The 25,102-nt window shown below is 38.5% G+C and overlaps 1 pseudogene, 1 gene segment (V, D, J or C) and 1 further gene; all 3 read right to left on the reverse strand.

Annotated features, from left to right (window-relative positions):
* The window catches only part of Igh (immunoglobulin heavy chain complex), a 2,751,187-nt gene that overhangs the window by 1,867,625 nt on the left and 858,460 nt on the right, over positions 1–25,102 (reverse strand).
* Positions 4,983–5,276, reverse strand: Ighv1-51 (immunoglobulin heavy variable V1-51; annotated as a pseudogene). The gene is given in 1 exon segment: positions 4,983–5,276. A coding segment is annotated over 1 exon segment (294 nt).
* Ighv1-52 (immunoglobulin heavy variable 1-52) lies at positions 19,095–19,388 on the reverse strand. The segment is given in 1 exon segment: positions 19,095–19,388. A coding segment is annotated over 1 exon segment (294 nt).

The following is a 25,102-nucleotide window of genomic DNA, read 5'->3' on the forward strand; positions in this document are numbered from 1 at the left end:
ATGAAGGCCTGAGGGGACCCTGACCAAGAAGCTCTGTTGCTTCTATCACCCACGTGCTCTCAGGTGATCAGGAGTTCCTGGGTGTGCAAGGGGTCCTGTGGTTTGGAGAGTCCTCTGGTGCCCTAGATGCCCTCAGCTGGGTTCATGCAGAAGATGGCCAGACTGGCCCCAACCTGAATGGATCCCAGCCTCTGGTCTGGCAAAGTTCTCTTGTCTCTGTTCTTGCTTTCACAAGACCCTCCGAGATTCTTTGACACTGGTGTTGCTTTCCACTCACCTGTGCTAATGAGGTGATCCCGAGGTCCTGCAGCATGGAGAGCACTCTGGATCCCTTAGTAGCCCCTGCTGGGCTCAGAAGGAAGATGGTGGGAGTGGTCCCAACTAGAATGGACCCCAATCTCTGGTCTGGTGGGATTCCTCCATCCATTTTCCTGCTGGCAGAAGACCCTCTGTGATTCTTTGAAGCTGATGTTGCATTCCACTCACCAGTGATCCCGAGGTGATCCTTAGGTTCTGAGGTGTGGAGAGCACTCTGAAACCCTGAGAGGCCAACGCTGAGCTCAGAATGAAGGTCCTCTTCAACATTTTCAAGGCTGGGAAAGACCTACTCAAATCTGAAAAGGCTACAATACTGTTCCAATAAAAAAACAGTTGGATATTACTGTGATATTTCAAAGGTAAATTTGTTAACATATGATGTAGGAAAAACTGGTGATCCCGACAACGATCAGGTCCCAAAGTTACAGTCCCACATGGAACAATTTTTACAACCCAAGGAATTAACAGTTGATATTAAAGCTGAGATGATAGTTGGATATAATTGCACACATCTGTAATTCTAGCATTTGAGAAGCAGCCAGGACCTGCGCTGATCATCACTGCTAAGGAAGTTGGAGGCCAGCCCTGGCTACATGATCTCCTGTCTGTGCTAGAAAATTACTTTGTACTAGCTGGGTTTTATAATGCCATTCAGTACTATGCATGTTACTATGGGAAAAAGGCAATGATGGTCTTACCCAGGTGTGAATTCTGGTCTATAACACCAACCCAAATTATAATAGCAATGCGATATATGAGATGAGTTGGAAGGAGGAAGGGGAAAGGAGAAATGATTTAATACTACTTTTTTCTTTGCTTCTTCTTTCCAAGACATGTTTTCTCTGTGACCCTTTCTGTCGTGGAACTCACAGTGTAGATCAGGCTGGCCTCAAACTCAGATCAACCTGCCTTTGTCTCCTATGTATTGGGATTAAAGCAGTTGCCCGTGTCTATGCTGACACAGCCACCTCCATCACCACCACCACCCCCACTAATAGAAAAAAATTAAAATCAGTATCACCCAACTAAGAATATCATGGAAATCTATGCTAATATTGTAGTGTACACCATAGCTTTTCAATTATGGCTGAATAAATAAACATCAAAAAATCTTTCTCCAATCAGAGGCTAAATTTCTGAAAGGCCCTAAAGTTTAGCAATAACAGAGCCTCAGAAAACATAGTAACTAGAGATTAAGCAAAATAGTACCAAACATTCATGTTATAGCAAGACAGTAAACATCCTAGAAAACACTTCCAATCTTATGGTTTAGCATTTTCATATCCCTCATTGGCCCTCTATGGTAAAGGCTTGGTTGCCAACCTGTGAGAGCTATTGGAGGTGGGAAGGTTTTAGGATATAGGGCATAGTTACGGGAAGGATGTTATAGCAATTGCAGGGGACTGCCCATGAAAGAACACTGGGGCCTCTGATTCTCACTCGTTCTCTTTTTTGAAGTAGAGAGCCTTCCTCCACCTTCTGACAAAAATATAATATACTATGCCAAGAAAACACAAACAAGGATGGGTAAACAAGGATGGGTAAAGACTTTTTCTCATTTTCCACTCCACCTTCACTTTCTCTGTCCAATCATCAGCTCTCCTTTATTTTACAAATTAATGTGGGAAGAAGGGTTACAGGAAAACACTTGAGTTTAACCCATTCCTTGTCCACACCCCTTACAGGAGAATGGAATTAACCTCAAATATAATTAGCCCTAAGACTATCCACAACTTGGAGGCTTCCCCAGCATAAAGAGGAGAAAAGGGTGGCCAGCATAGGACACAGGAGTCAGGGATGTGAGGGAGGGAGCCAGGAACTATGATCAGGGGAATCTATCAACTGACTTGCTAGGAATCAGGCTACTTCTATGGCTTTGACAAATAATCAGGCCATTGCTGCTGTGTGGACTTATTTAAAAACAGCTTCTTTATTCATACAAGCTTCATAGAACAAGGACAGACTGACTAACCCTGATTATCCAAGTGGTACAGAATATATGTATGACTTATCATTACAAGTTCAAGGGTAAAAGTTGAAGCAGAACTAGAAAATACAAACAGAACAGATTGTTCTTAATGTTATTAGTCCTATAACTCAAAATGACACCTCCAAATCTAACACATTTGTTATATGGTAGCCTGGATTTGGGCTTGTTTGAAAGCACTCCAGACAAATAAAAACATCTGAACCAGTCTTTCTATGAATAGCAAATACTAGTACTGAATTTCTTTCACTTTTTGTTTTACCATCTACACTGTTAAGTAGGAAAAGTTTATTTTAGTTTATCTTATTCACTGAGATCTATTCTTCCAAGGGTGAACCATGCAAGAACCCAAAGATTTAAAGTACATTTTCAAAGAACTCTCAGCCTATAATAAAATGACACTTTGAATCTGTAATCTATTCTCTGGCCATTCTGAGATTGTCAATTGTCTTTGTTTGCCCTGCACCAATTATATTGTTTAATTTAGCTCAGGGGCAGATACCCTAAGAAGTTTCATGAAGCAATAGCCTCATCTAACTATGTGTATATCTCTTCATTGCCAAGAGCCATCTAGGAGAAGTGAAAAATTAACAGGTGATTTCCCTCATATGATTACCCCAGGGACTGTAAAGCATGATTGCCTTGCTTCTTTTGGCAAGGCCAGGGAGATTATATTTGAGGAAAGATTACTGCTATTACTAGGTTTTCCTGTTAATATTGAATATTTATTTAATCACTTGCTATTTGCTCACACTTTTCAGGAGATTTCAGAAGAACAATGAAGATGTGCTGTCTCGAAGTGATGTTGTATACACAAAGAGATGATTTCTTATTTTTAATGATGATCCTATCAGAATTCCTATGATAATATAAATAATTATTAATATATTTTCTAATAGGACTACTATTCAATCCTTTTTGCTGTAAAAATTGCAATGAGAACTCTGTCACACACTCAAAATGTCATTAGTAAATTACTTTTGAGATAGAAAGCAGACATTTACAATTTACATTCCAACCGGTTATTAAACCATTAAAAAAGGAACTAACAATTTTCGTAGGTGAAAGAACAGAAAATAAAATAATGATTGGGTTAATCTATATAAAATTTACTGATAACTTAGTTATGGTCCTTATCTCTCAAACAACCTGTAGAGCTAGGAAGAGGTAATGAATGTTTAACCATATAATTACTTCTAAAAGATATGCACATAAACATCTTTTTTTGTAAATTTCTTATTAAATTTATGATTTAAATTATGTTTGAACTTCTTGTGTTAGTTCCTTGGCCATCAAATCAGGGTCAGTGGTGAGTTCCATCAAGACCGGAAATGGCTGCTTCAGGATCCATATCCCTACTCCTAGGTGTCTCAGCTAGATTCACCCCCATAGACGCTCTGGGTCCTCTCCATATTCCAGGTGTATAGCACGTCATAGAGATTGCCCAGTTCATTGATTTCTCTTCTCTCTCCACTGCATGCTACATATGATCTTCCCCCAACTCTGCTTCCCTTCCCCTCCTCCTCCACTTCCCTCAATCCTTCCAACTCCAATATCATTTTTTACCCTTCTGAGGATGATTCAGCAATGCTCCCTTGGGTCTGCCTTCTGATTTGGCTTCTTTGGATCCTTTGATTTCAGGTTACCCTGTTATTTACAGCTAAGATGCACTTATAAGTGAACATATACAACACATTTACTTTGGAATCTGGGTTAACTTACAAAGTAATTATTTTCAAGTTCTGTCTATGTGCCACTGAAATTCATGATGTTCTTCTATTTAATGGCTGAGTAGTATATCATTGTATAGATAAACCACATTTTTTTATCCATTCTTCCACTGAAATACATCAAGGGCCAGGTGTGGTGGCACTCACCTTTAATCCCAGCACTTGGTAGGCAGAGGCAGGCGCATCTCTGAGAACCAGGCCAGCCTAGTATACAGAGTGAGATCCAGGACAGCCAGGGCTACACAGAGAAACCCTGACTTGTAAAACAAAACAAAACAACAACAAAAAAACAAAAACAAAACAAAACAAAAAACAAAAACACACAAAAAGACATCTAGGTTTTGAGGTTGTGCCCACTTTCTGTCTCCTATGAATAAATGTGTTATGAACATAGATGTGAAAGTGTCCTTTTCAGATTATGGAGGATCATTTGGGTAAATTTCCAGGAGTGATATAGCTGGCTCTTAAGGAAGAAGTATTGAAAACAAGCATTCAGTTCACTTAAAGCATAACATTATAAGAGAAGTTTTTGTTCAGTCAGAACTTATTTATGTGATGTTAATGATATCATAATTTATCCAAAACTACTCAATCAAAGATGAATTCTCTTGGAACCCTGATATATTTTTATCATTGTGCATTTTAACATTATCATGTTTTTATTGATTTACTAAAGAAGAAACATTCAAACAGAGATGGTCACTGCTCAAGAGATTGTGAACAGACATTGTGTTATAGGGGATAAACATTATTAACATCACTTTATTTGGTTATAATTTTCAAATTTTGACCAAGACCATATAGTACAGTGAACAGGAACAGATAAAGGGACACTCAGCATAAATATTTCTGAGCAATAGTCTCCAGGCTAATCTCTGTCATTTCAGCTTCCTGCTCCTTGGGAGTTTATGGCACACTCAGGTTATGGTTGAAACACTGTGCACTTGTCTAGCACAACAATAGTCATCAGAGGCTTCAGATGTCATGCTGCTGAGCTGCATGTAGGCTGTGCTGGCTGAATTGTCTATAGTCAATGTGGCCTTGCCTTTGAACTTCTTGGCATAGCTAGTAAGACCATTTCCAGGATAAATATATCAAATCCACTCTAGGCTATCTCCATGACTCTGCTTTAATCAATACATATAGTAGTTAGTGAATGTGTAGCCAGGAGCCTTGCAGAACATCTTCACTGAGGCACCAGTCCGCCCCACCTCAGAACCAGACTGAGGAAGCTGGACCTGGGAGTAGATACCTGTGGAGATAAAGGCAGAGTGGTTGACATTGTCATCTCACTCTCTTTATTTCACAGAAGGAACTGGGGAATTGCATACTTGTAGATGCTGCCCATAGAAAGAGGATACAGCTCCATTCCATGGTGAGGGTCAGAGTGTTCAGTAACTGTGGAGAGGGAACTGATTATACGTTGTGTTGGCTGTGGATATCTCTTTATGAAACAACCATAAATTTGTGCAATTTGCATATTTATAAACCGTGAACTTGTTAGATAAGAATCTAGTCCAGGTAGAAAAGAAGGAGACAGAGAACACTTGGGTCAGACAGCAGGGTACTAAGATCCATCTCCTAATCTTCTCTGAAGAAATGCATCCCTTGTTCCTTCCCTGAGCCCTCTGCAGATGTGTGCATGTAACATCAGGACCTAAGCTCTCAAAGGATTTCTGACTTGACCTGAGATTGTTCCACTTTGGGACAAAGCTATCAGATGAATTTATAGGAGGAGTTTTTGATACATTTAGTAACTGGAAATTTCAAAACTTACTAATTTATGGGAATTTGCAGCATCTTTGATAGACATACAATGAATATTTGCCTATACATACAGTTTGCATACAAAAACAACTTACCAAAATGAAATATTAGCAAATCAAATTTTGTTGTATGACTATCTATAATAACTAAGTTATGGAAAAATGCATAGCAGTCTGCAGGTGATATATAAGAAAAGTGTGATTATATATGCATCACAACAGAAATATTCTATTTGAGAGAATAAGAAAGTTATATCACATGTGGGAAAATCAATGCAACTGTAGATAAGTGTATTAGTGGAGACCTACAGCCTTGAGGATAAAAGCATCTTAGTGCAGTATGTAATGATGGATGCAGACATTCCTTACTGGTCAAAGTTTTGAGAAATATTGAAAGAGCACTCAGTCACAGCTGAGTCCTCTTTATCAACTTCCCCACAAATGAAAGATTGGAAAGAAAATAAGATACTGAATGTGGGATCAATAGACATGAGATCCTATCTTGGAAAGTGACATGACCATTCCAAACATGAACTATTAGCAGCTACACTTACTACCACAAAACCTGAATAAATTAAGCCAATCAACGTTAAAGGATGAGAATATGTGAGATAGCTAAGTGATTGCTTGGATCCACATAGTAGAATGTGAGTGGTGGATAACATAAATGTTCCACTAAGGTTAACACATCCACCTTGGAGCCTGTGACTTCTGCTTTCCTTACTGAACAAAGTGTAACTATATTTTTAAAATACTACAACACAATGGTAAGTGACTATTGAGTTAAAACGCCAAGCTTTTGGTATATTGTCATTTGAGAACTGATGAGCAACATATAATCCCTTGTCTTTTGAGGGTTTCTAGATGACCCTTACGTACTAGAGAACGTCACACATATGTGTAAGTACATAGCAATGATTGAACTTCCTATACTGTTAGGTAATTAAATAAACGTGCTCAGGAAGTTGGGAAAGAGGTATACTGGAAGATGCCAGTGGAAAGCAGAGGGACATAGTCGGGTACACATGATCATGATATATTTCCAACACTAATAAAATTTTCAAAGAATAAGAAACTCATTCTGAAAATAGAACAACAATCTTTACATATGGTTAGAATTTTCATGTACACGAATATGTAACACGGTGCATATTTCTCCTATAATTTATACTCTTTCATTTCTTGATTGCCTTATTTTTCTTTATTATGCTGAACACTTTTTATACACTATAATGTAATAATATGCATAATTGTATGTAACAATGCAATATCTAAGAGGTACTAATGAAATATTTATCTAATGATTGCGTAACTCCATTAATACAGTTAGAATATTGGAAAATAGATATCATTAACACATCTATGACAGAGGACTCTAATACTTTTCATCACTTTGAGTAGTCATGAATGTCTGCATCAGTCATTACACATTGCACACAGGAGCTTCTTTATCAATGCTGAGAATAGCACTAATCTATTATATGAACATTTATAAGTCTGTTGGACATCTTGAAATTCACCAATACCACTAGGAACCTCTGTAGTCCCTAGCCATAGGATTTTTACCATGTTTAATTGAAGGACATTGTTCCTACACAATAGACCACAAGTCCAATCAGAAAACAGCTGGTCACTGCTTCACAGTTATTCACTAATCGGGACAGCTGAGATTGTAGACTGCAAGGTTACGCACAGTATAACATCCCTGATGTCTTTGAAGTTTTTCTAAACTGCATGACATTGTTGTCCACACACACACACACACACATAATAATAATAATAAATAATAATAATGACAATGATAATAATAATAATAATAATAATAATAATAATAATAATAATAAGGCAGCAGGTAGGCTATCCAGGTCAGTTGAAGTTTGGTTTCTCTATGCCCTGTACCACAGTCCTTAGCTAATAGTATAATGTAGAATAACATTGATGAAGATGAAAAACACAAGATACACAGCACATTCTGGCAAGGAAAACAGTCCTCAGTTGCTGGCAGAAGTGAAAACTTGTACAACCAATCTGGAAATCAGTCTTGGGATTTCTATGAAAATCAGGAATAGTTCTACGCAGCTGTAACACTCTTGGACATATAACCCACAACTCTCCATCATACACTAAGAAGTGTATTCTACTATGCTTATTGCAGCTCTATTTGTAATAGCCAGAATCTGAAAAAAACTAAGTCACCCCTCATTCAGAGAATGGATACAGAAAATGTGGTTCATTTACACAATGGAATACTAGGTCATACCTGGTAAATAAGTTTTTGTATTTTTAATATTTATTTATTATTATACCTAAGTACACTGTAGCTGTCTTTAGACACACCAGAAGAGCGAATTAGATCTCATTGCAGATGGTTATGAGCCAACATGGTTGTGGGATTTGAACTCAGGGCCTTTGAATGAGTAGTCAATGCTCTTAACTGCTGAGCCATCTCTCCACCTCAGCTATTAAAAGCAAGGGTATAGTGAATTTTGCAAACAAATGTATGGAACTATTGAATATCATCCTTGCATCCAGTGCTTCTGCTCTCTAGGTTTTCCATCTACAAGATTCCATCAGTTTGTGTTTACTCTATTGTTTCTAATTCCATTTTTAAATCTTAAAACATTTTAATTATTATCTTCAACTGTTTATTTGTATTTTCCTGTATTTCTTAAGGGATTTATTCGTTTCCTATTTAAAGGTCTCCATCATCCTAATAAGATTGGATTTTAAGTCATTTTCTCGTATTTTGATTGTGTTAGGATATCCAGGGCATGCTGTAGTTGGTTAGGTATGCTTTGGAGGTGTCATGTTGCCCTCAATCTTGTTGGTGCTCTTTCAAGTATCCTTAGCAATATAGACTGCATTGGTCCTGGATCTTCTTGTTGTAGTCAGTATTGAGAGGAAGATGTACATCAATGGGCATGGTATGATAGGCCTCTGATGGATATCTTTGGTCTGTGTGGTTCCTGACCTACAGTTCTGTATGATTCAGGAACATCAGATCCAATTAACATAGGCAGAGAAGTGGCAGGAGATTGGATGTCCCTTTGTATGGGAGTGACCTTAGCTGTGACACACTATTTTGGGGATATGGAATCTGAAGAAACTAATTCCTATATCCAGAAACAACCCTGGTGGAGCAATAGAAATTCCAACCCACCTACAAAACTTTCAACCCAAAACTTTTCCTGTCTACAAGAAATGCAGGGACAAAGATACAGCACAGCCTGTGGAAATGGCCCGTCTCCTGGCCAAACTTGAAACTAATCCATTGTCAAACACCAATCCCTGACACTATTAATGATTCCCTTTTATGCTTTCAGATAGGTGATTCTCATAGCTATCCTCAGAGGCTCCACCCAGCAACTGTCTGAAACAGATGGAGAGAGACCCATAGCCAAACATTGGATGGAACTATGAGAGTCTTGTGGAGGAGTTGGAAGAAGAATTGAGGGATCTGGAAGAGATAGAGTCTCCCAAGGAACATCAACAGAGCTAAGTAACACAGATGCATGGTGGATCTCAAAGACTAAATCACCAAGAAAAGTACATACATGGACTTGAACTAGGACCCCTGAACATCTGAAGCAGATGTGCAGCTAAGTCTTCCTGGGACTCTCCCAAAAACTAGAGTGAGGTCTGTCCCTAAAACTGTTGCCTTCCTGTGGATCCTCTTCCCCTAACTTGTCTGCCTTGTCTGGCTGCAGTGGGAAAAATGTGCCTAGTACTGAAGACTATTTTATTTATTTATTTATTTATTTATTTATTTATTTTATTTATTTATTTATTTATTTATTTGTGGATCCTGTTCCCCTAAATTGTCTGCCTTGTCTGGCTGCAGTGGGAAAAAAATGTGCCTAGTACTGAAGACTATTTTTTATTTTTTTATTTATTCATTCATTTATTTATTTATTTACTTATTTCTTGAATGTATTTTTTAATTATGTATTTTCTTAATTTACATTTCAAATTCTACCCAAATGTCTCCCAGACCCTCCCCCCAACTCCCCTACCCACCCACTCCCACTTCTTGGCCCTGGGGTTCCCCCATACTGAGGCATATAAATTTACAAGACCAAGGGGCCTCTCTTCCCAATGAAGGCCAACTAGGCCATCTTCTGATACATATGCAGCTAGAGACATGAGCTCCGGGGGTACTGGTTAGTTCATATTGTTGTTCAACCTATAGGGTTGCAGACACCTTTAGCTCCTTGGGTACTATCTCTAGGTCCTCAATTGGGACCCCTGTGTTCCATCCAATAGCTAACTGTAAGCATCCACTTTTGTGTTTGCCAGGCCCTGGCATAGCCTCACAAGAGACAGCTATATCAGGGTCCTTTCAGCAAAATCTTGCTGGTGTATGCAATGATGTCAGCATTTGGAGGCTGATTATGGGATGGATCCCTAGGTATGGCAGTCTCTATATGGTCCATCCTTTTATCTCAGCTCCAAATTTCGTCTCTGTAACTCCTTCCATGGGTGTTTTGTTCCCAATTATAAGAAGGGGCAAAGTGTCCACACTTTGGTCTTCTTTCTTCTTGAGTTTCATGTGTTTTGCAAATTGTATCTTGTATCTTGGGTATTTTAAGTTTCTGGGCTAATATCCACTTATCAATGAGTACATATCATGCGAGTTCTTTTGTGACTGGGTTACCTCACTCAGGATGATGACCTCCAGGTCCATCCATTTGCAGAGTCATTTCATAAATTCATTATTTTTAATAGCTGAGTAGTACTCCATTGTCCAAATGTACCACATTATATGTATACATTCCTCTGTTGAGAGACATCTGGCTTCTTTCCAGATTCTGGCTATTATCAATAAGGCTGCTATGAACATAGTGGAGCATGTTTCCATTTTACCAGTTGGAACATCTTCTGGATATATGCTCAGGAGAGGAATTGTGGGATCCTCTGGTAGTACTATGTCCAATTTTTTGAGGAAATGTGAGACTCATTTCCAGAGTAGTTGTACAAGCTTACAATCCCACCAACAATGGAGGAGTGTTCCTCTTTCTCAACATCCTGGACAGCATCTGCTGTCACCTGAATTTTTGATCTTAACCATTCTGACAGATGTGAGGTGGAATCTCAGGGTTGATTTGATTTGCACTTCCCTGATGATTAAGGATGCAGAACATTTTTTCAGGTGCTTCTAAGCCATTTGGTATTCCTCAGGTGAAAATTCTTTGTTTAGCTCCAAGCCCCATATTTTAATGGAGTTATTTGAGGTTCTGGAATCCACCCTTTTGAGTTATTCATATATTTCAGATATTAGACCCTATCTGATTTAGGATTGGTAAAGATCCTTTCCCAATCTGTTGGTGGCCTTTTTGTCTTATTAACTGTGTCTTTTGCCTTACAGAAGTTTTGTAATTTTATGAGGTTCCATTTGTCTATTCTCGATCTTACAGCTCAAGTCGTTGGTGTTCTATTCAGGAATTTTTCCCCTTTGCCCATATCTTCGAGGCTTTTCCCCACTTTCTCCTCTATAAGTTTCACTGTCTCTGGTTTTATGTGGAGTTCCTTGATCCACTTAGTTTTGACCTTAATGAAAGTAGAGAGGAATGGATCAATTTGCATTCTTCTACATGATAACTGCCAATTGTGCCATCACCATTTGTTGAAAATGCTGTTCCCCCCCACACACACACACCACTGGATGGTTTTAGCTCCCTTGTCAAAGATAAAGTGACCATAGGTACGTGGGTTCATTTCTGGGTCTTCAATTCTATTCCATTGATCTATTTGTCTGTTGCTATACCAGTACGATGCAGTTTTTATCACAATTGCTCTGTAGTACAGCTTTAGATCAGGCATGGTCATTCTACCAGAAGTTCCTTTATTTTTGAGAAGAGTTTTTGTTATCCTAGGGTTTTTGTTATTACAGATGAATTTGCAGATTGCCCTTTCTATTTCGTTGAAGAATTGAGTTGGAATTTTGATGGGGATTGCATTGAATCTGTAGATTGATTTTTGGCAAGATAGCCATTTTTACTATATTGATCCTGCAAATCCATGAGCATGGGAGATCTTTCCATCTCCTGAGATCTTCTTTAATTTCTTTTTTTAGAGACTTGAAGTTCTTATCATACAAATGTTTCACTTCATTAGTTAGAGTCACACCAAGGTATTTTATATTATTTGTGACTTATGGGAATGGTGTTGTTTCCCTAATTTCATTCTCTCCTGATTATCCTTTGTGTAGAGAAAGGCCATTAACTTGTTTAATTTAATTTTATATCCAGCTACTTCACTGAAGCTGTTTTTCAGGATTAGGAGTTCTCTGGTGGAATTTTTAGGGTCACCTATATATACTATCATGTCATCTGAAAAAAAGTGATATTTTGACCTCTTCCTTTCCAATTTGCATCTCCTTGATCTCCTTTTGTTGTCGATTTGCTCTGGCTAGGACTTCAAGTACTATATTGAATAGGTTGGGAGAAAGTGGGCAGCCTTATCTAGTCCCTGATTTTAGTGGGATTACTACCAGCTTCTCACCATTAACTTTGATGTTGATACCTGTCTGCTGTAGATTGCTTTTTATCATGTTTAGGTATGGGCCTCGAACTCCTGATCTTTCCAAGACTGTTATCATGAATGGGTTTTGGATTTTGTCAAATGCTATCTCTGCATCTAAAGAGATGATCGTGTGTTTTTTGTCTTTGAGTTAGTTTATATAGTGGATTACATTNTTTGATTTCTGTATTTTAAACCATCCCTGCATCCCTGGAATGAAACCTACTTGGTCAGAATGGATGATTGTTTTGATGTGTTCTCGGATTCGTTTATTGAGAATTTTATTGAGTATTTTTGCATTGATTTTCATAAGGGAAATTTGTCTGAAGTTCTCTATCTTTATTGGGTCTTTCTGTGGTTTAGGTATCAGAGTAATTGTGGCTTCATAGAATGAATTGGGTAGATTACCTTCTGTTTCTATTTTGTGGAATAGTTTATGAAGAACTGGAATTAGATCTTTTTGAAGGTCTGATAGAAATCTGCACTAAATCCATCTGGTCCTGGGCTTTTTTTGGTTGGGAGACTATTAATGACTGCTTCTATTTCTTTAGGGGATATAGGGCTGTTTAGATCATTAATCTGATCCTGATTTAAATTTGGTACCTGGTATCTGTCTAGAAATTTGTCCATTTCATCCAGGTCCTCAAGTTTTGTTGAGTATAGCCTTTTGTAGAAGGATCTGATGGTGTTTTGGATTTCTTCAGGATCTCTTGTTATGTCTCCATTTTCATTTCTGATTTTTTTAAATTAGGATGCTGTCCCTGTGCCCTCTAGTGATTCTGGCTTAGGGTTTATCTATCTTGTTGATTTTCTCAAAGAACCAGCTCCTCACTTGGTTGATTCTTTGAATAGTTCTTCTTGTTTCCTCTTGGTTGAGTTCGCCCCTGAGTTTGATTACTTCCTGGTGTATACTCCTCTTGGGTGAAATTGCTTCCTTTTGTTCTAGAGCTTTTAGGTATATTGTCAAGCTGCTAGTGTGTGCTTTCTCTAGTTTCTTTTTGAAGACTCTCTGAGCTATGAGTTTTCCTCATAGAAATGCTTTCATGTTGTCCCATAGATGTGGGTAGGTTGTGGCATCATTTTCTTTAAACTCTAAAACACCTTTAATTTCTTTTTTATGTATTCCTTGACCAAGGTATCATCAAATAGACTGTTGTTCACTTTCTATGTGAACGTTGGCTGTCTATTATTTATGTTGTTATTGAAGATCAGCCTTTGTCCATGGTGATCTGATAGGATATATGGGACAATTTCAATACTTTTGTATCTCTTGAGGTCTGTTTTGTGAACAATGTGTATACAATGATAAGACCAAGCCTATGGATAATAGGAGTAGATGAGAATGAAGGTTTTCAACTTAAAGAACCAGCAAATATCTTCAACAAAATTATAGAAGAAAACTTCCCAAACCAGAAGAACGTGATGCCCATGAACACACAAGAAGCCAATAGAACTCCAAATAGGCTGGACCAGAAAAAATATTCCTCCCAACACATTATAATCAGAACAACAAATGCACTAAATAAAGATAGAATATTAAAAGCAGTAAGGGAAAAAGGTCAAGTAACATATAAAGGCAGGCCTATTAGAATTACATCAGAATTTTCACCAGAGACTATGAAAGCCAGAAGATCCTGGACAGATGTTATGCAGACATTAAGAGAACACAAATGCCAGCCCAAGCTACTATACCCAGCCAAAATTTAAATTACCATAGATGGAGAAAACAAAGTATTCCATGACAAAACCAAATTGACACAATATCTTTCCACAAATCTAGCCCTTCAAAGGATAATAACAGAAAAAAATATACAAAGATGGACTACACCCTAGAAAAAGCAAGAAAGTAATCATTCAACAAACCTAAAAGAAGACAGCTAAAAGAACAGAATGCCAACTCTAACAACAAAAAATAATAGGAAGCAACAATTACTTTTCCTTAATATCTCTTAATATCAATGGACTCAATTCCCCAATAAAAAGACATAGACTAACTGACTGGCTACACCAACAGGACCCAACATTTTGCTGCTTACAGGAAACCCATCTCAGGGAAAAAAGACAGAGACTACTATCTCAGAGTGAAAGGCTGGAAAACAATTTGCAAAGCAAATGGTCTGAAGAAACAAGCTGGAGTAGCCACTCTAATATCGAATAAAATAGATTACCAACCCAAAGTTATCAAAAAAGGCAAGGAGGGGCACTTCAGACTCATCAAAGGTAAAATCTTCCAAGAGGAACTCTCAATTATGAATATCTATGCTCCAAATGCAAGGGCAGCCACATTCACTAAAGAACCTTTAGTAAAGCTCAAAGCACACATTGCACCTCACACCACTTTCATCAATGGACAGATCCTGGAAACAGAAACTAAACAGGGACACAGTGAAACTAACAGAAGTTATGAAACAAATGGATTTAACGGATATCTACAGAACATTTTATCCTAAAACAAAAGTATATACCTTTTTCTCATCACCTCATGGTACCTTCTCCAAAATTTACCATATAGTTGTTTACTGAAGACTCTTGATATGCAAGGTAGGGGGATACCTAAGAAAGAGAGGGCTTCACCCTCTCAGAAGAGAAGGGGATAAGGAGGAGAACTTGTGAAAGGGACTGGAGGATATAAGGTGAATAAATAAAAATTCAACAAAACCCCCCAAAATTTAATGTTCCAATTTGACCTCAGTCAGATGAGAATAAGAAAGAATATATATTATATCAAATAAGCACGTGTACTGCAAAATTTTAAGTCTTGCTTGCTTTTGATATAAGTGTAAAGTAATGTAGTGACTGGAAATAAGTCTGAAAATATCACCAATAATATTAAAAAAATATCGTGTTTTATCCCAGGTATTTCCCAAAAAAGCATGTCCTCAATGATCTATTATAGAGACACTTTCACATCCATATTTATTGATGATCCTTTCACAGCATTGGGAACTGGGAACCACCTAGATCTGTAACAAAAGTCAAATAAATATTGACATTGTGGGATGTATAGGAACACTACTCATACTAAAACATGAATTACAAAATCTTAAATTATTGAATGGACCTTGAAGAAGATATGTTGAATGGGGTTTATTTATATATGTATATATAAATTATAGAGGACATAAAAGGTACGTAGCATATGTACATACAAACCAGGAATCCTGGGAGTAAAACAAAGTAAATTATGGAGTAAAAAGAGACAAATATTATAATTTTATTTCTTTGACAAACTGTTTGAGAAATAATGAACAGTTCATAGCTGCCTAGTATACATTTGGGAATACTTATGTGTTGATAGAGTAATTTAATGTTCAGATTATCATAGCATTTATGGATATGCTGATAGTGGGTTTATCAAAATTAATATATTCAAGGAAAATCTATGAATAACTTGTGAAATGCAGATAATACTTGCAGTTAAGTGACTCATATTGTCTCAGAGGTCTGTGTCTGGTTATGCTCTGTGGTAATCTGAGATACATGCTTGCAGAAAGCCAAAAGAAAGTAGATGGGTTAGCTGTGTGTTCTATTTTGACTTATGTATATTTGAACAGAGATACCTACATGGGTAGATAGTAAGGTTCCCAGACGACATTAGTTATTAATTGAAAATCTCAGTGCCAGTCACAGGATAGCATACTATAAGTTAATGGTCACAGTGTCCTCATAGGTGCTAAAACAGTATGAGGTGTTGCAGTTGCTCTAAGTTTCACACAATAACTCCACAATAACCTCATTTCTCAAAAAGAATTAATCCATCTAATAGACTAAAAGAGCCAGAGGACCTAGCAACAAAGAAACTGTCTTTCATACATAACAGGACTCATGTACATATGAACCTACAGTAACTGTGACAACATACACAAGTTATGCACATAACCTACATGGAGTCCCAGTGCTAAGCGAAAGTCATGGCCACAGGTTCTTAACCATGACCACGAAGTTTTTGAAATTGACACTGACTTACAAGAAGAAATCATATTTCTCTCATAGAGCAACATTGGGTCTATTAACAACACTTAAGGTTGAACATATATCCAGCAATAGAAGGCCAACACGAAGTAAAATGTTTTATGCTCAGGGCATGTTAGCAATACTATCAGCTCTGCTGGTTGTATGAACATATGTAGCAGAGGAGGCCTTATCTGCCATCAATGGGAGGGAAGGTCCTCGGTCCTGTAGAGGACTGATGCCCAGCATCCTCTTTCCCAGTTTTCCCTCTGGAAACCCCCTATCCTATCTCCTCTCTCCTGCTTCTATGAGGGTGCTCCCTCACCCACTCACCCACTTCTACCTCCCTGATCTGGCATTGCCCTACATTGGGCTATTGACTCTTCACAGGACCAAGGGGTTCCCCTCCATTGAAACCAGGCAAGGCCATCCTCTGCTACAAATGCAGCTGGAGTCATGGGTTTCTCCATGTGTACTCATTGGTTGATGGTTTAGTCCTGGGGAGCTCTGTGGTGTCTGATTTGTTGATATTGTTGTTCTTCCTATAGGATTTCCAAAGCATTCAGCTCCTTCAGTTCTTTCCCTAACTCCTCCACTGGTGTCCCTGTCCTGTGCTCACTCTGTTGGTTGGCTGAAAACATCTGCATCTATATTGGTCAGGTACTGGCAGAACCTCTCAGGAGACAACTATATTAGACTTCTGTCAGCAAGCACTTATTGGCATCAGCAATAGTGTCTGGGTTTGGTGACTGGATATGGGATGGATCCTCAGGTAGGGGAGTCTCTGGGTGGCCTTTCCTTCAGTCTCTGCTAGATTCTTTGTCACTATATTTTCTGTAGACAGAGAAATTCTGGATTAAAATTTTTTGAGATGGGTTCGTGGCCCCAAACCTCAACTGAGGGTTATGCTTATCTACTATAGATGGACTCTACAGGTTCTATCTCCTCTATTTACTTTTTCATGTAACATCGTTGTTTGCAGAGATCAGCTGAAGGGAGAAAGGGCTCTAGTTTATCTGGGTATAATGGTGTATGCACCAGAGATGTTAAGTTGTGCAATATTAATATAATATCCCTGTCAAAACCAGGTTCCTTCTTGGTGGCAGTGGGATCCAGCTCTAACAGTACCCATTTCTAAAATGGAAATGATAGGAGATGACAGGCTTCTCTCTGTCTTCCTTAAGCTACACCTAGAGCAGCTGTATACAGATGATAGGTCATTGACTTTACATGGTTAAACAAGGAAAGAAAAAAAGACTTATAGGATAATTGTACAGAGGAGTGAGAGTGTTGATATTACAAACTAAAATGTGGAAGCATATCAGGACTTGGCTGACCCTTAGAAGCTGAAACATTTTTGAACTTAGGGCTGAAATATGCCTGAATTAACAATAATGGATGGATCGTTAATGCAAAAAAAAACTGCTTAGAGAAAAGCAAAGCAACTAACCAGGTGAAATCTCAGAATCTTAGAGATCTGCAATGAGAATCACAGTACAACTAGAGCAACTCTCAGAGACTATGCCACCAAACAAAGAACATATATGAACTACACTGAAGCCCCTGGCACATATGTTGTAAGTGCTGACCTAGGAAAACAGGGACTCTTGGATAGAGGACTCAGCATGGGGCCAACATTTGGAATATAAATAAGCATTTTTTTAAAGAAGGAAATTAGAGAGATCTTATACCAGAAACTTAAATATACACCTTAAAGATTTCGGGGGAATAAAAAGCAAACACACTCAAGAGAAGTAGACAGCACAAAATAATCAAATACAGGACAGAAATCAATCAAATCCAAAGGGAACAATAAAAGAATCAAGGAAATCACAAGCTGATTCTGTCAGAAAATCAACAAGACAGACAAACCCTAAGCCAAGTTAATGAAAAGACAGACAGTATCCAGATGACAACATCAGAAATGAAAAGGGAGATACGACAACAAACACCAAGAAAATTGAAAGAATTATTAAATGTTATTTCAAATGTGAATATTACACAAAAATTAAAAATATAAACAAGCATTTACCTAAACCTGAATGAAGGGCAGATCATCCTGCCTGCCCGAATGGGATAACTAAGCCTTCCAGTCTCAGATGAGGTCTACTCTAAAAGATCATAAGAGTGTAAAAGAATGAAAAATATTTCCAAGAAAAAACAAGCTGTAGCAGCCATTCTAAGATCAACTAAAATCAACTATCAACCAAAAGTTATCAAAAAGGATAAGAAATGAAAACTCATACTCATCAAAGGAAAAATCTACCAGGATGAACTGTCAATTCTCTACCACTTATATTCTAAAAGCCTGGAACTTCTGTGGGACTACACAAGCAGAGTAATCAAAACATGGAGAAGTCACATAAGACTTAGTGCTGAAAGGTCATTTTGTACCCAGTAGTTGGTGGGATTCTACAGGTCAAATTCATATTATACTTTATACCTAGCTAATCCAATGGAAATTCTACTGTTTTAAAAAATCTATGGATATTTTTATCATGCCTAATCACAGTTTGTTTTTTTATTGTTTTCTTACAAAAGAAATATGTCAACAGACATGGTCACTGGTAAGAAAAGTGATTGACAATGTATGGGATACTCTAGGAGTGTCCTAAATCAATATCACATGATTAATCGATGTCCATTTGCAAAGTTGACAAAAGCACTACAGGATTCTAAGGAACACACACAGAAATGGACTATCTGAATGGCTGTATCTGAGCAAGTCTACAAGCAAACCATCTCTGAATCTCCTCAGTCCCAGGGCAGTTTGCTACTCCTCCAGGGTTTCTGACACTCTCAGGATGTGGTTACAACACTGTGTCTTGCACAGTAATAGACCGCAGAGTCCTCAGATGTCAGGCTGCTGAGCTGCATGTAGGCTGTGCTGGAGGATTTGTCTACAGTCAATGTGGCCTTGTCCTTGAACTTTTGATTGTAGTGAGTTTCACTATCAGAAGGGTCAATGTTACCAATCCATTCAAGGCCTTGTATAGGCCTCTGCTTCACCCAATGCATCCAGTAGCTGGTGAAGGTGTAGCCAGAAGCCTTGCAGGACAGCTTCACTGAAGACCCAGGCCTCACCAGCTCAGCCCCAGGCTGCTGCAGTTGGACCTGGGAGTGGACACCTATGGAGAGAAAGAGAGAGTGGATGTCATTGTCACCCAAGTGTATGGCCAGATCTCAAGCCTGCTACTGTGAGCCCCTTACCTGTAGCTGTTGCTACCAAGAAGAGGATGATACAGCTCCATCCCATGGTGAGATCCTGTGTGCTCAGTAACTGTAGAGAGAACAGTGATCTTATGCTTTTTTGTGAGGTGTAGACAACCCTATATTTATCACTGTAGATTCACAGGATTTGCATATTTATGAGCTGGATACATATTATATAAGCACCTACTCCTGCTGGAGAAGAAGGGACATCTGGGTCAGGAATCAGGATGCTGAAGCCCAATTCCTAATCTTGTCTGAGGTAATTCATCCCATACCTCATCCCTGAACCTTGTGTTGAGGCTATGGATGTAACATTAGAGCCTGTGCACTAAAAAGATTTGCAGCCTGAGACAGTGGCCCCACTTGTGACACAGTTGACAGATGGGAAATTTCAAAAACAGCTGACTTATTAGAATTAACAGCCTCCAGTCAATGCATACAATTAAATTTGCCTTTCCAATATTTTATACATTAAAAAAGTCACATAAATGACCAAAGTCAAATATACTTCAGACATTTATACATGAGTGATTATTGCAGCATTATAAGAACTAAATTATGTAAATAAACTGTGTCTGCATCAAGAAGATATGAATATATATGATATATATTTGATATATATTCATAAAGAAAATATAAATCTTTGAAATGTTTAACAAAGAATCTTCACTGCGTTTGACAAGGAAACACTACAGGTCAATCACATTACGTACATGTAATTTAATATAGAAAACAACAGAAGATAGAGTCCCCTCCACACCAACAACATCTCTCTGCTGACCATTCTGGGCCCCATTGTGCCCCCTGCTGGTCCAGAACTCACCTGCAAGGAGGTTTCTCATAAAGTTGCCCAGTCTGACTTGAGCAGTAATGTTACCCTGAAAAAAGTGTGCTTACTTGGTTCAGCCTCAGGGAAAAATGGCTCTTGTTTATCTGGAGATTACTAGTGTCTCACTGTCTGAATTTAAGTTGTTTCTACATTATCCTTAATAATTCTTCCAAAGTTATCCTCTTTCCTAGTAACAGATGGGTACAACTCTAGCAGTTCCAATTTGTAATAAGGTCTAAACAACAGAGATCAAGGTCTTTGTTGTCTTCATCAGGCTGTACCTTGGCCAGAGCAGCTGAGGGTAGCAGTACAATGATGAATCTTGAGCTCTTATATATTGCCCCTTGTATCCATGTATGAATTACTGGATCAGTAACATACAATAAAATGAGGAAGAACCACTGTGGTACTCACAGAAAAGTTAATAGCCCAAAAGAAATTCACATTGGCAAGGAAGTAGAAATCAAGTAACTGTATTCTTCAACTCAATCTGTTTCTCAACCTGCATGTGCATCCATTTAATGGGGTGAGGGTCGAGAGGAAATCCCCATGATAGAGAACCTCGTGGGCAGAGAATCTGTGTACTTATAAAGCTTTATCTCTACCAGAATAGCTTTCCTATCCAGGGTCCTCTTATTTCTGGGCAAGGCATGTGGTACTAAAGCTGTTTAGAAGTTGATGTTTCACAAATTGAGGGTAGATTTGGAGTGTTAACTCAGGATTGAGAGAAACCAATCACACTGTTTAGTACTATGTGTACATATGTACTTAACTATCTGAAGTATATTTAAACATATTAAAAATACATATTATGTAGATTCAGAATATTCATATATATATATATTGTACTATAACTTCTGTTTAATGAATTAGATGCACATAATATTGCAGGATAAATGAAACACCAGTAGAATTCATGTTCTATCTTCCCTTCCTGGTCAGATATCATGTGATTTCTTGTGAATTGTCAGTTTACAAGGCAGCATCCTCAGAGCATCAGGGACTTTTCTGGACAGGAAGAATTTCCCCTACAATACAGGGTGCTAGATGGTTGTATCTTGGCATTACATAACACTGAGGTGCTGGGTAATGTCTATAGTGGTGTATGTCATACTCCAGAATATGTGATGCTAGTGTCTCTCATATGTTGCAATGCACAGGACTGCATGCCTAGTTGATTAGTATGGATGTACATAGACATCCTCCTCATAAAATATCCTCCATTCACAAATGTCCAAATTCTGTAAGATTGTGAATAATATGAGTTTATTCTACCAAGTCTAACTAATATGAAGATCAAAATACTTGCTGATCTGGTACAATGTCTGTGCAGGACATTTCCTTGAATAAATGCACACATGGATTTGTAACATTTTTCTATTTTTCTACTTTCAACATGAATGATTTTTCCCATCACCTCTGGTTGTCCCTTCTTTTCATTGATCAAAAACCACTAGCATTTCCTTTTGTACCTGTCTATAGTTGATGAATCGGAACACCACTTAAGGGTCTGTGCACTAGTTTTACTACTTGAGTTGCCTTTGCAGAGACGATTGTGTCTGAAAACAGGCTCACATCTTCTCACTCTGATTCCTTAAAAAACTGATACACCATGGTGTCCTCAATGGTCAGATATATAATATGTAGTAATAACTACTTTCCAAATGTTTTATGGAATCTCTGGAATGTTCATTCAGTAAGTTACCTCTGACATAAATTACTGAAGGGCTTAAGCAATTAAGCTTTCCTTCCCAGACACTCTACATGCAAAAAGAATTTGACCTGAGTCCTGCCCTGAGAAATGGGGAATGGCTTTACTCATCTATTTTCAGCCATAACACATTTACACAATGGAGTACTACTCACCTATTAAAAGAGATGAATTCATGAAACTCTTAGGCAAATGGATGGAACTAGAAAATATCATCCTGAGTGAGGGAACACAATCACAAAAGAACACACATAGTATGCACTCCATGATAAGCGTATATTAGCCCAGAAGCTCAATATATCCATTATACAATTCACAGACCACATGAAGCTCAAGAAGAAAGAAGACAACAGCATGGATACTTTGATCTTTCTTAGAAGGGAGATCAAAACAAACATATGAGGAAATACAAATACAAAGTTTGGATAAGAACCTGGAGGAAAGCTCATCCAGTGACTGCCTCACCAGGGGCTCCATCCCATATACACTTACCAAACCCAGACAATATCATGGATGGCAAAACGTGCTTGTGACAAGAACCTGATATAGCTGTCTCCTGAGTGGCTCTACCACTGCCTAAAAAATACAGAAGTGGAGGCTCACAGTCATCTATTGGACTGAGCACAGGCTCCCCAATGGAGGAGCTAGAGAAAGGACCCAAGAGCTGAAGGAGTTTGCAGCCACATAGGAGGAACATCAATATGAACCAATCAGTATGCCCAGAGCTCCCAGGGACTAAACCACCAAACAAAGAGTACACAACACGGACTGAAGACTTCAGCTGCATATGTAGCAGAGTATGACCTTGTAGGACATCAATGAGAGGAAAGGCCCTTGGCCTTGTGAAGGCTCAATGCCCCAGTCTAGGGGAATGCCAGCACAGGGAAGCAGGAATGGGTGGATTAGTGAGCATCAGCATGAGGGATGAGATGGTGGTTGGGGGGGGGTGGTTTCTGAGAGGAAATGTGGAAAGAGGATAAAATTTGAAATTTAAAGAAACATCTAATGAAAACAAATAAACAAGGACTGCCTTTTTCACTGGTATTGACCACAGGGAGTCATAAAGAAGGCCTTTGCATATAGAGCCATGTCTAATCTCCCATATAAGGCCTCTCTGTGCTCCCAACCAAATCTGCCACCATGTCAAGGCCAAACCAAGAACTCCTTCCAACAGAACCCAGCTGCATCTCCCCTCTTTTACCCTCAGCCCCGGGCCAGATGGAGCCTGTGGATCCCCATTCCATTCTCAGCATTTCCAAGGCATCCAGTGGCACCTAGGTATACAAGAACCAGATGAGAACCAGATGTCTCCAGCCTCCGCGAAGGCCCAGGGACCACTGAGCCAGCTCTAGCTATCTCCAGGACCTCAGACAGTGCTTTCCCATCTCTGGAGCCATGTACCACACCTTTCCATAGCCCAACACCCAACCCGCACCAGTGTAGGATAAACACTGAAAATTCCAAATTACTGCCTTCCAAAGAGTCATGGGCTCTTTGTCAAAGTGGATGCAGGACCCCATCAATCTTACAGGAGGCCATGTTTCTGACTCTTCAGATGTAAAAATTGTGACATGTACAGGACATACTGCGGCAGTAGTAAATAGAGAGGTAATACTATACCAAGTGTGACAGCAACAGTGATTCTGTGTTGTAGGAGTGCAGGCTAAGAAAGAACCAACCCTGCAACTGTATTAGTAGATCTCGAACTGCTTAAGCTGCATCAAAATGTAGAGGCTCTACACTTTCTAAATTAATAATTTCTTGGTGTAATTTTTAAAAGTCTAAATTTAAATTTGCATGATTCCAAACACCGTTCATGTGGGATTGCACACTCTCTAAACTATATATAGTATTATTAAAATTTTTTGACATGGCACAAAACCATTAATAATTAGCATGATATCTAAGTATAATTTGCATTTTTCATGCCTGTATTTCATTCCTGAGGAGGTTAACCACCTCAAGTAGGTCATCTAATTCTATTGCATCTTATAATCTGTATCTTCCTGAGTATGCAATGCCATGGAAAGATTTCTGGATAAATAATTTACAAAATGAGCTGATTGAACACTTTGGGATAGGGCAATAGCAGCTGAAGTATCGGTGACTATTAAAGCAATCAAAGCTACAGCACCTGCCATAATAAACTAGTCACGTATTTAGGCCTGGCCAACACCCTTGTTAACACTTTAATTACCTGTAAACCCTTATCATTAAACCAATCTTCAGTAATATTTACAGGAACCATCAAAAAAGCAGGTTGTTGTAAAATTATTACAGAATGCTTAGAATAAACTTTAAAACACAATTAGTCAAATTACACCTAACACAATATACATTAAAAGTATTATTTTCAGAAGTTAGAATAATGCTAATATTTCCTCCTAACAAAACATAAGGCATGTGAACACATGTTGCAATAGGCCCTTCCATATCAAGCTAGACTTGATCTTTCAGGCTGAGTACTGACATCATCTAAGGCAGCAACCGACTTCCATACATGTCTTTGATGATATCTTGTGTGTGTCCATCAGAGCCCAGCAGACAAGGCTGATGAGGAGGGGATAGGTGGGGAGAGGGAACTATAGCATAATTAGTCATACTAGCCACTCCTCTATATTCCAACCAGTCCAAAATCGTTAAGTAAGTCCCATGGGGCTGAAAAAGCCCAGGCTTATTTCCCACACATCATTTCCAGGGAATTATGATATTTGTCCATTTCCCTCATCTCACAAAGTAGAAAATATTGTGGCTCTTGTGGATCCTGTTACCTCTTACCCTCTAGGCCAGAGGGTAAAGTTACTTGAATGCCATTTAAAGCATCTTTGCATGAGTCAAGATCTTTTCCCTTCAATGTAGTAGGAGATACTCTCAGACCTTCAATAGTGTTCTACTTTGGAAAGCATACAGAGACACCAGTTGTACATCTTGGTAATCAATTTATCTACTGATAGTGAAGTTTCCTCCAGCAGGCATATCCATCAACTTAGTGTTCTTTACCATTACCACAACTTCTGGGCCTTCTCGTATGTTTGGATGTAAAAGTAGTGAATCAGACACATAGGCACAATACAGCTT

The sequence above is a fragment of the Mus musculus genome, chromosome 12 (genome assembly GCF_000001635.26).
Source record: "Mus musculus strain C57BL/6J chromosome 12, GRCm38.p6 C57BL/6J".
Classification (NCBI taxonomy): Eukaryota; Metazoa; Chordata; class Mammalia; order Rodentia; family Muridae; genus Mus; species Mus musculus.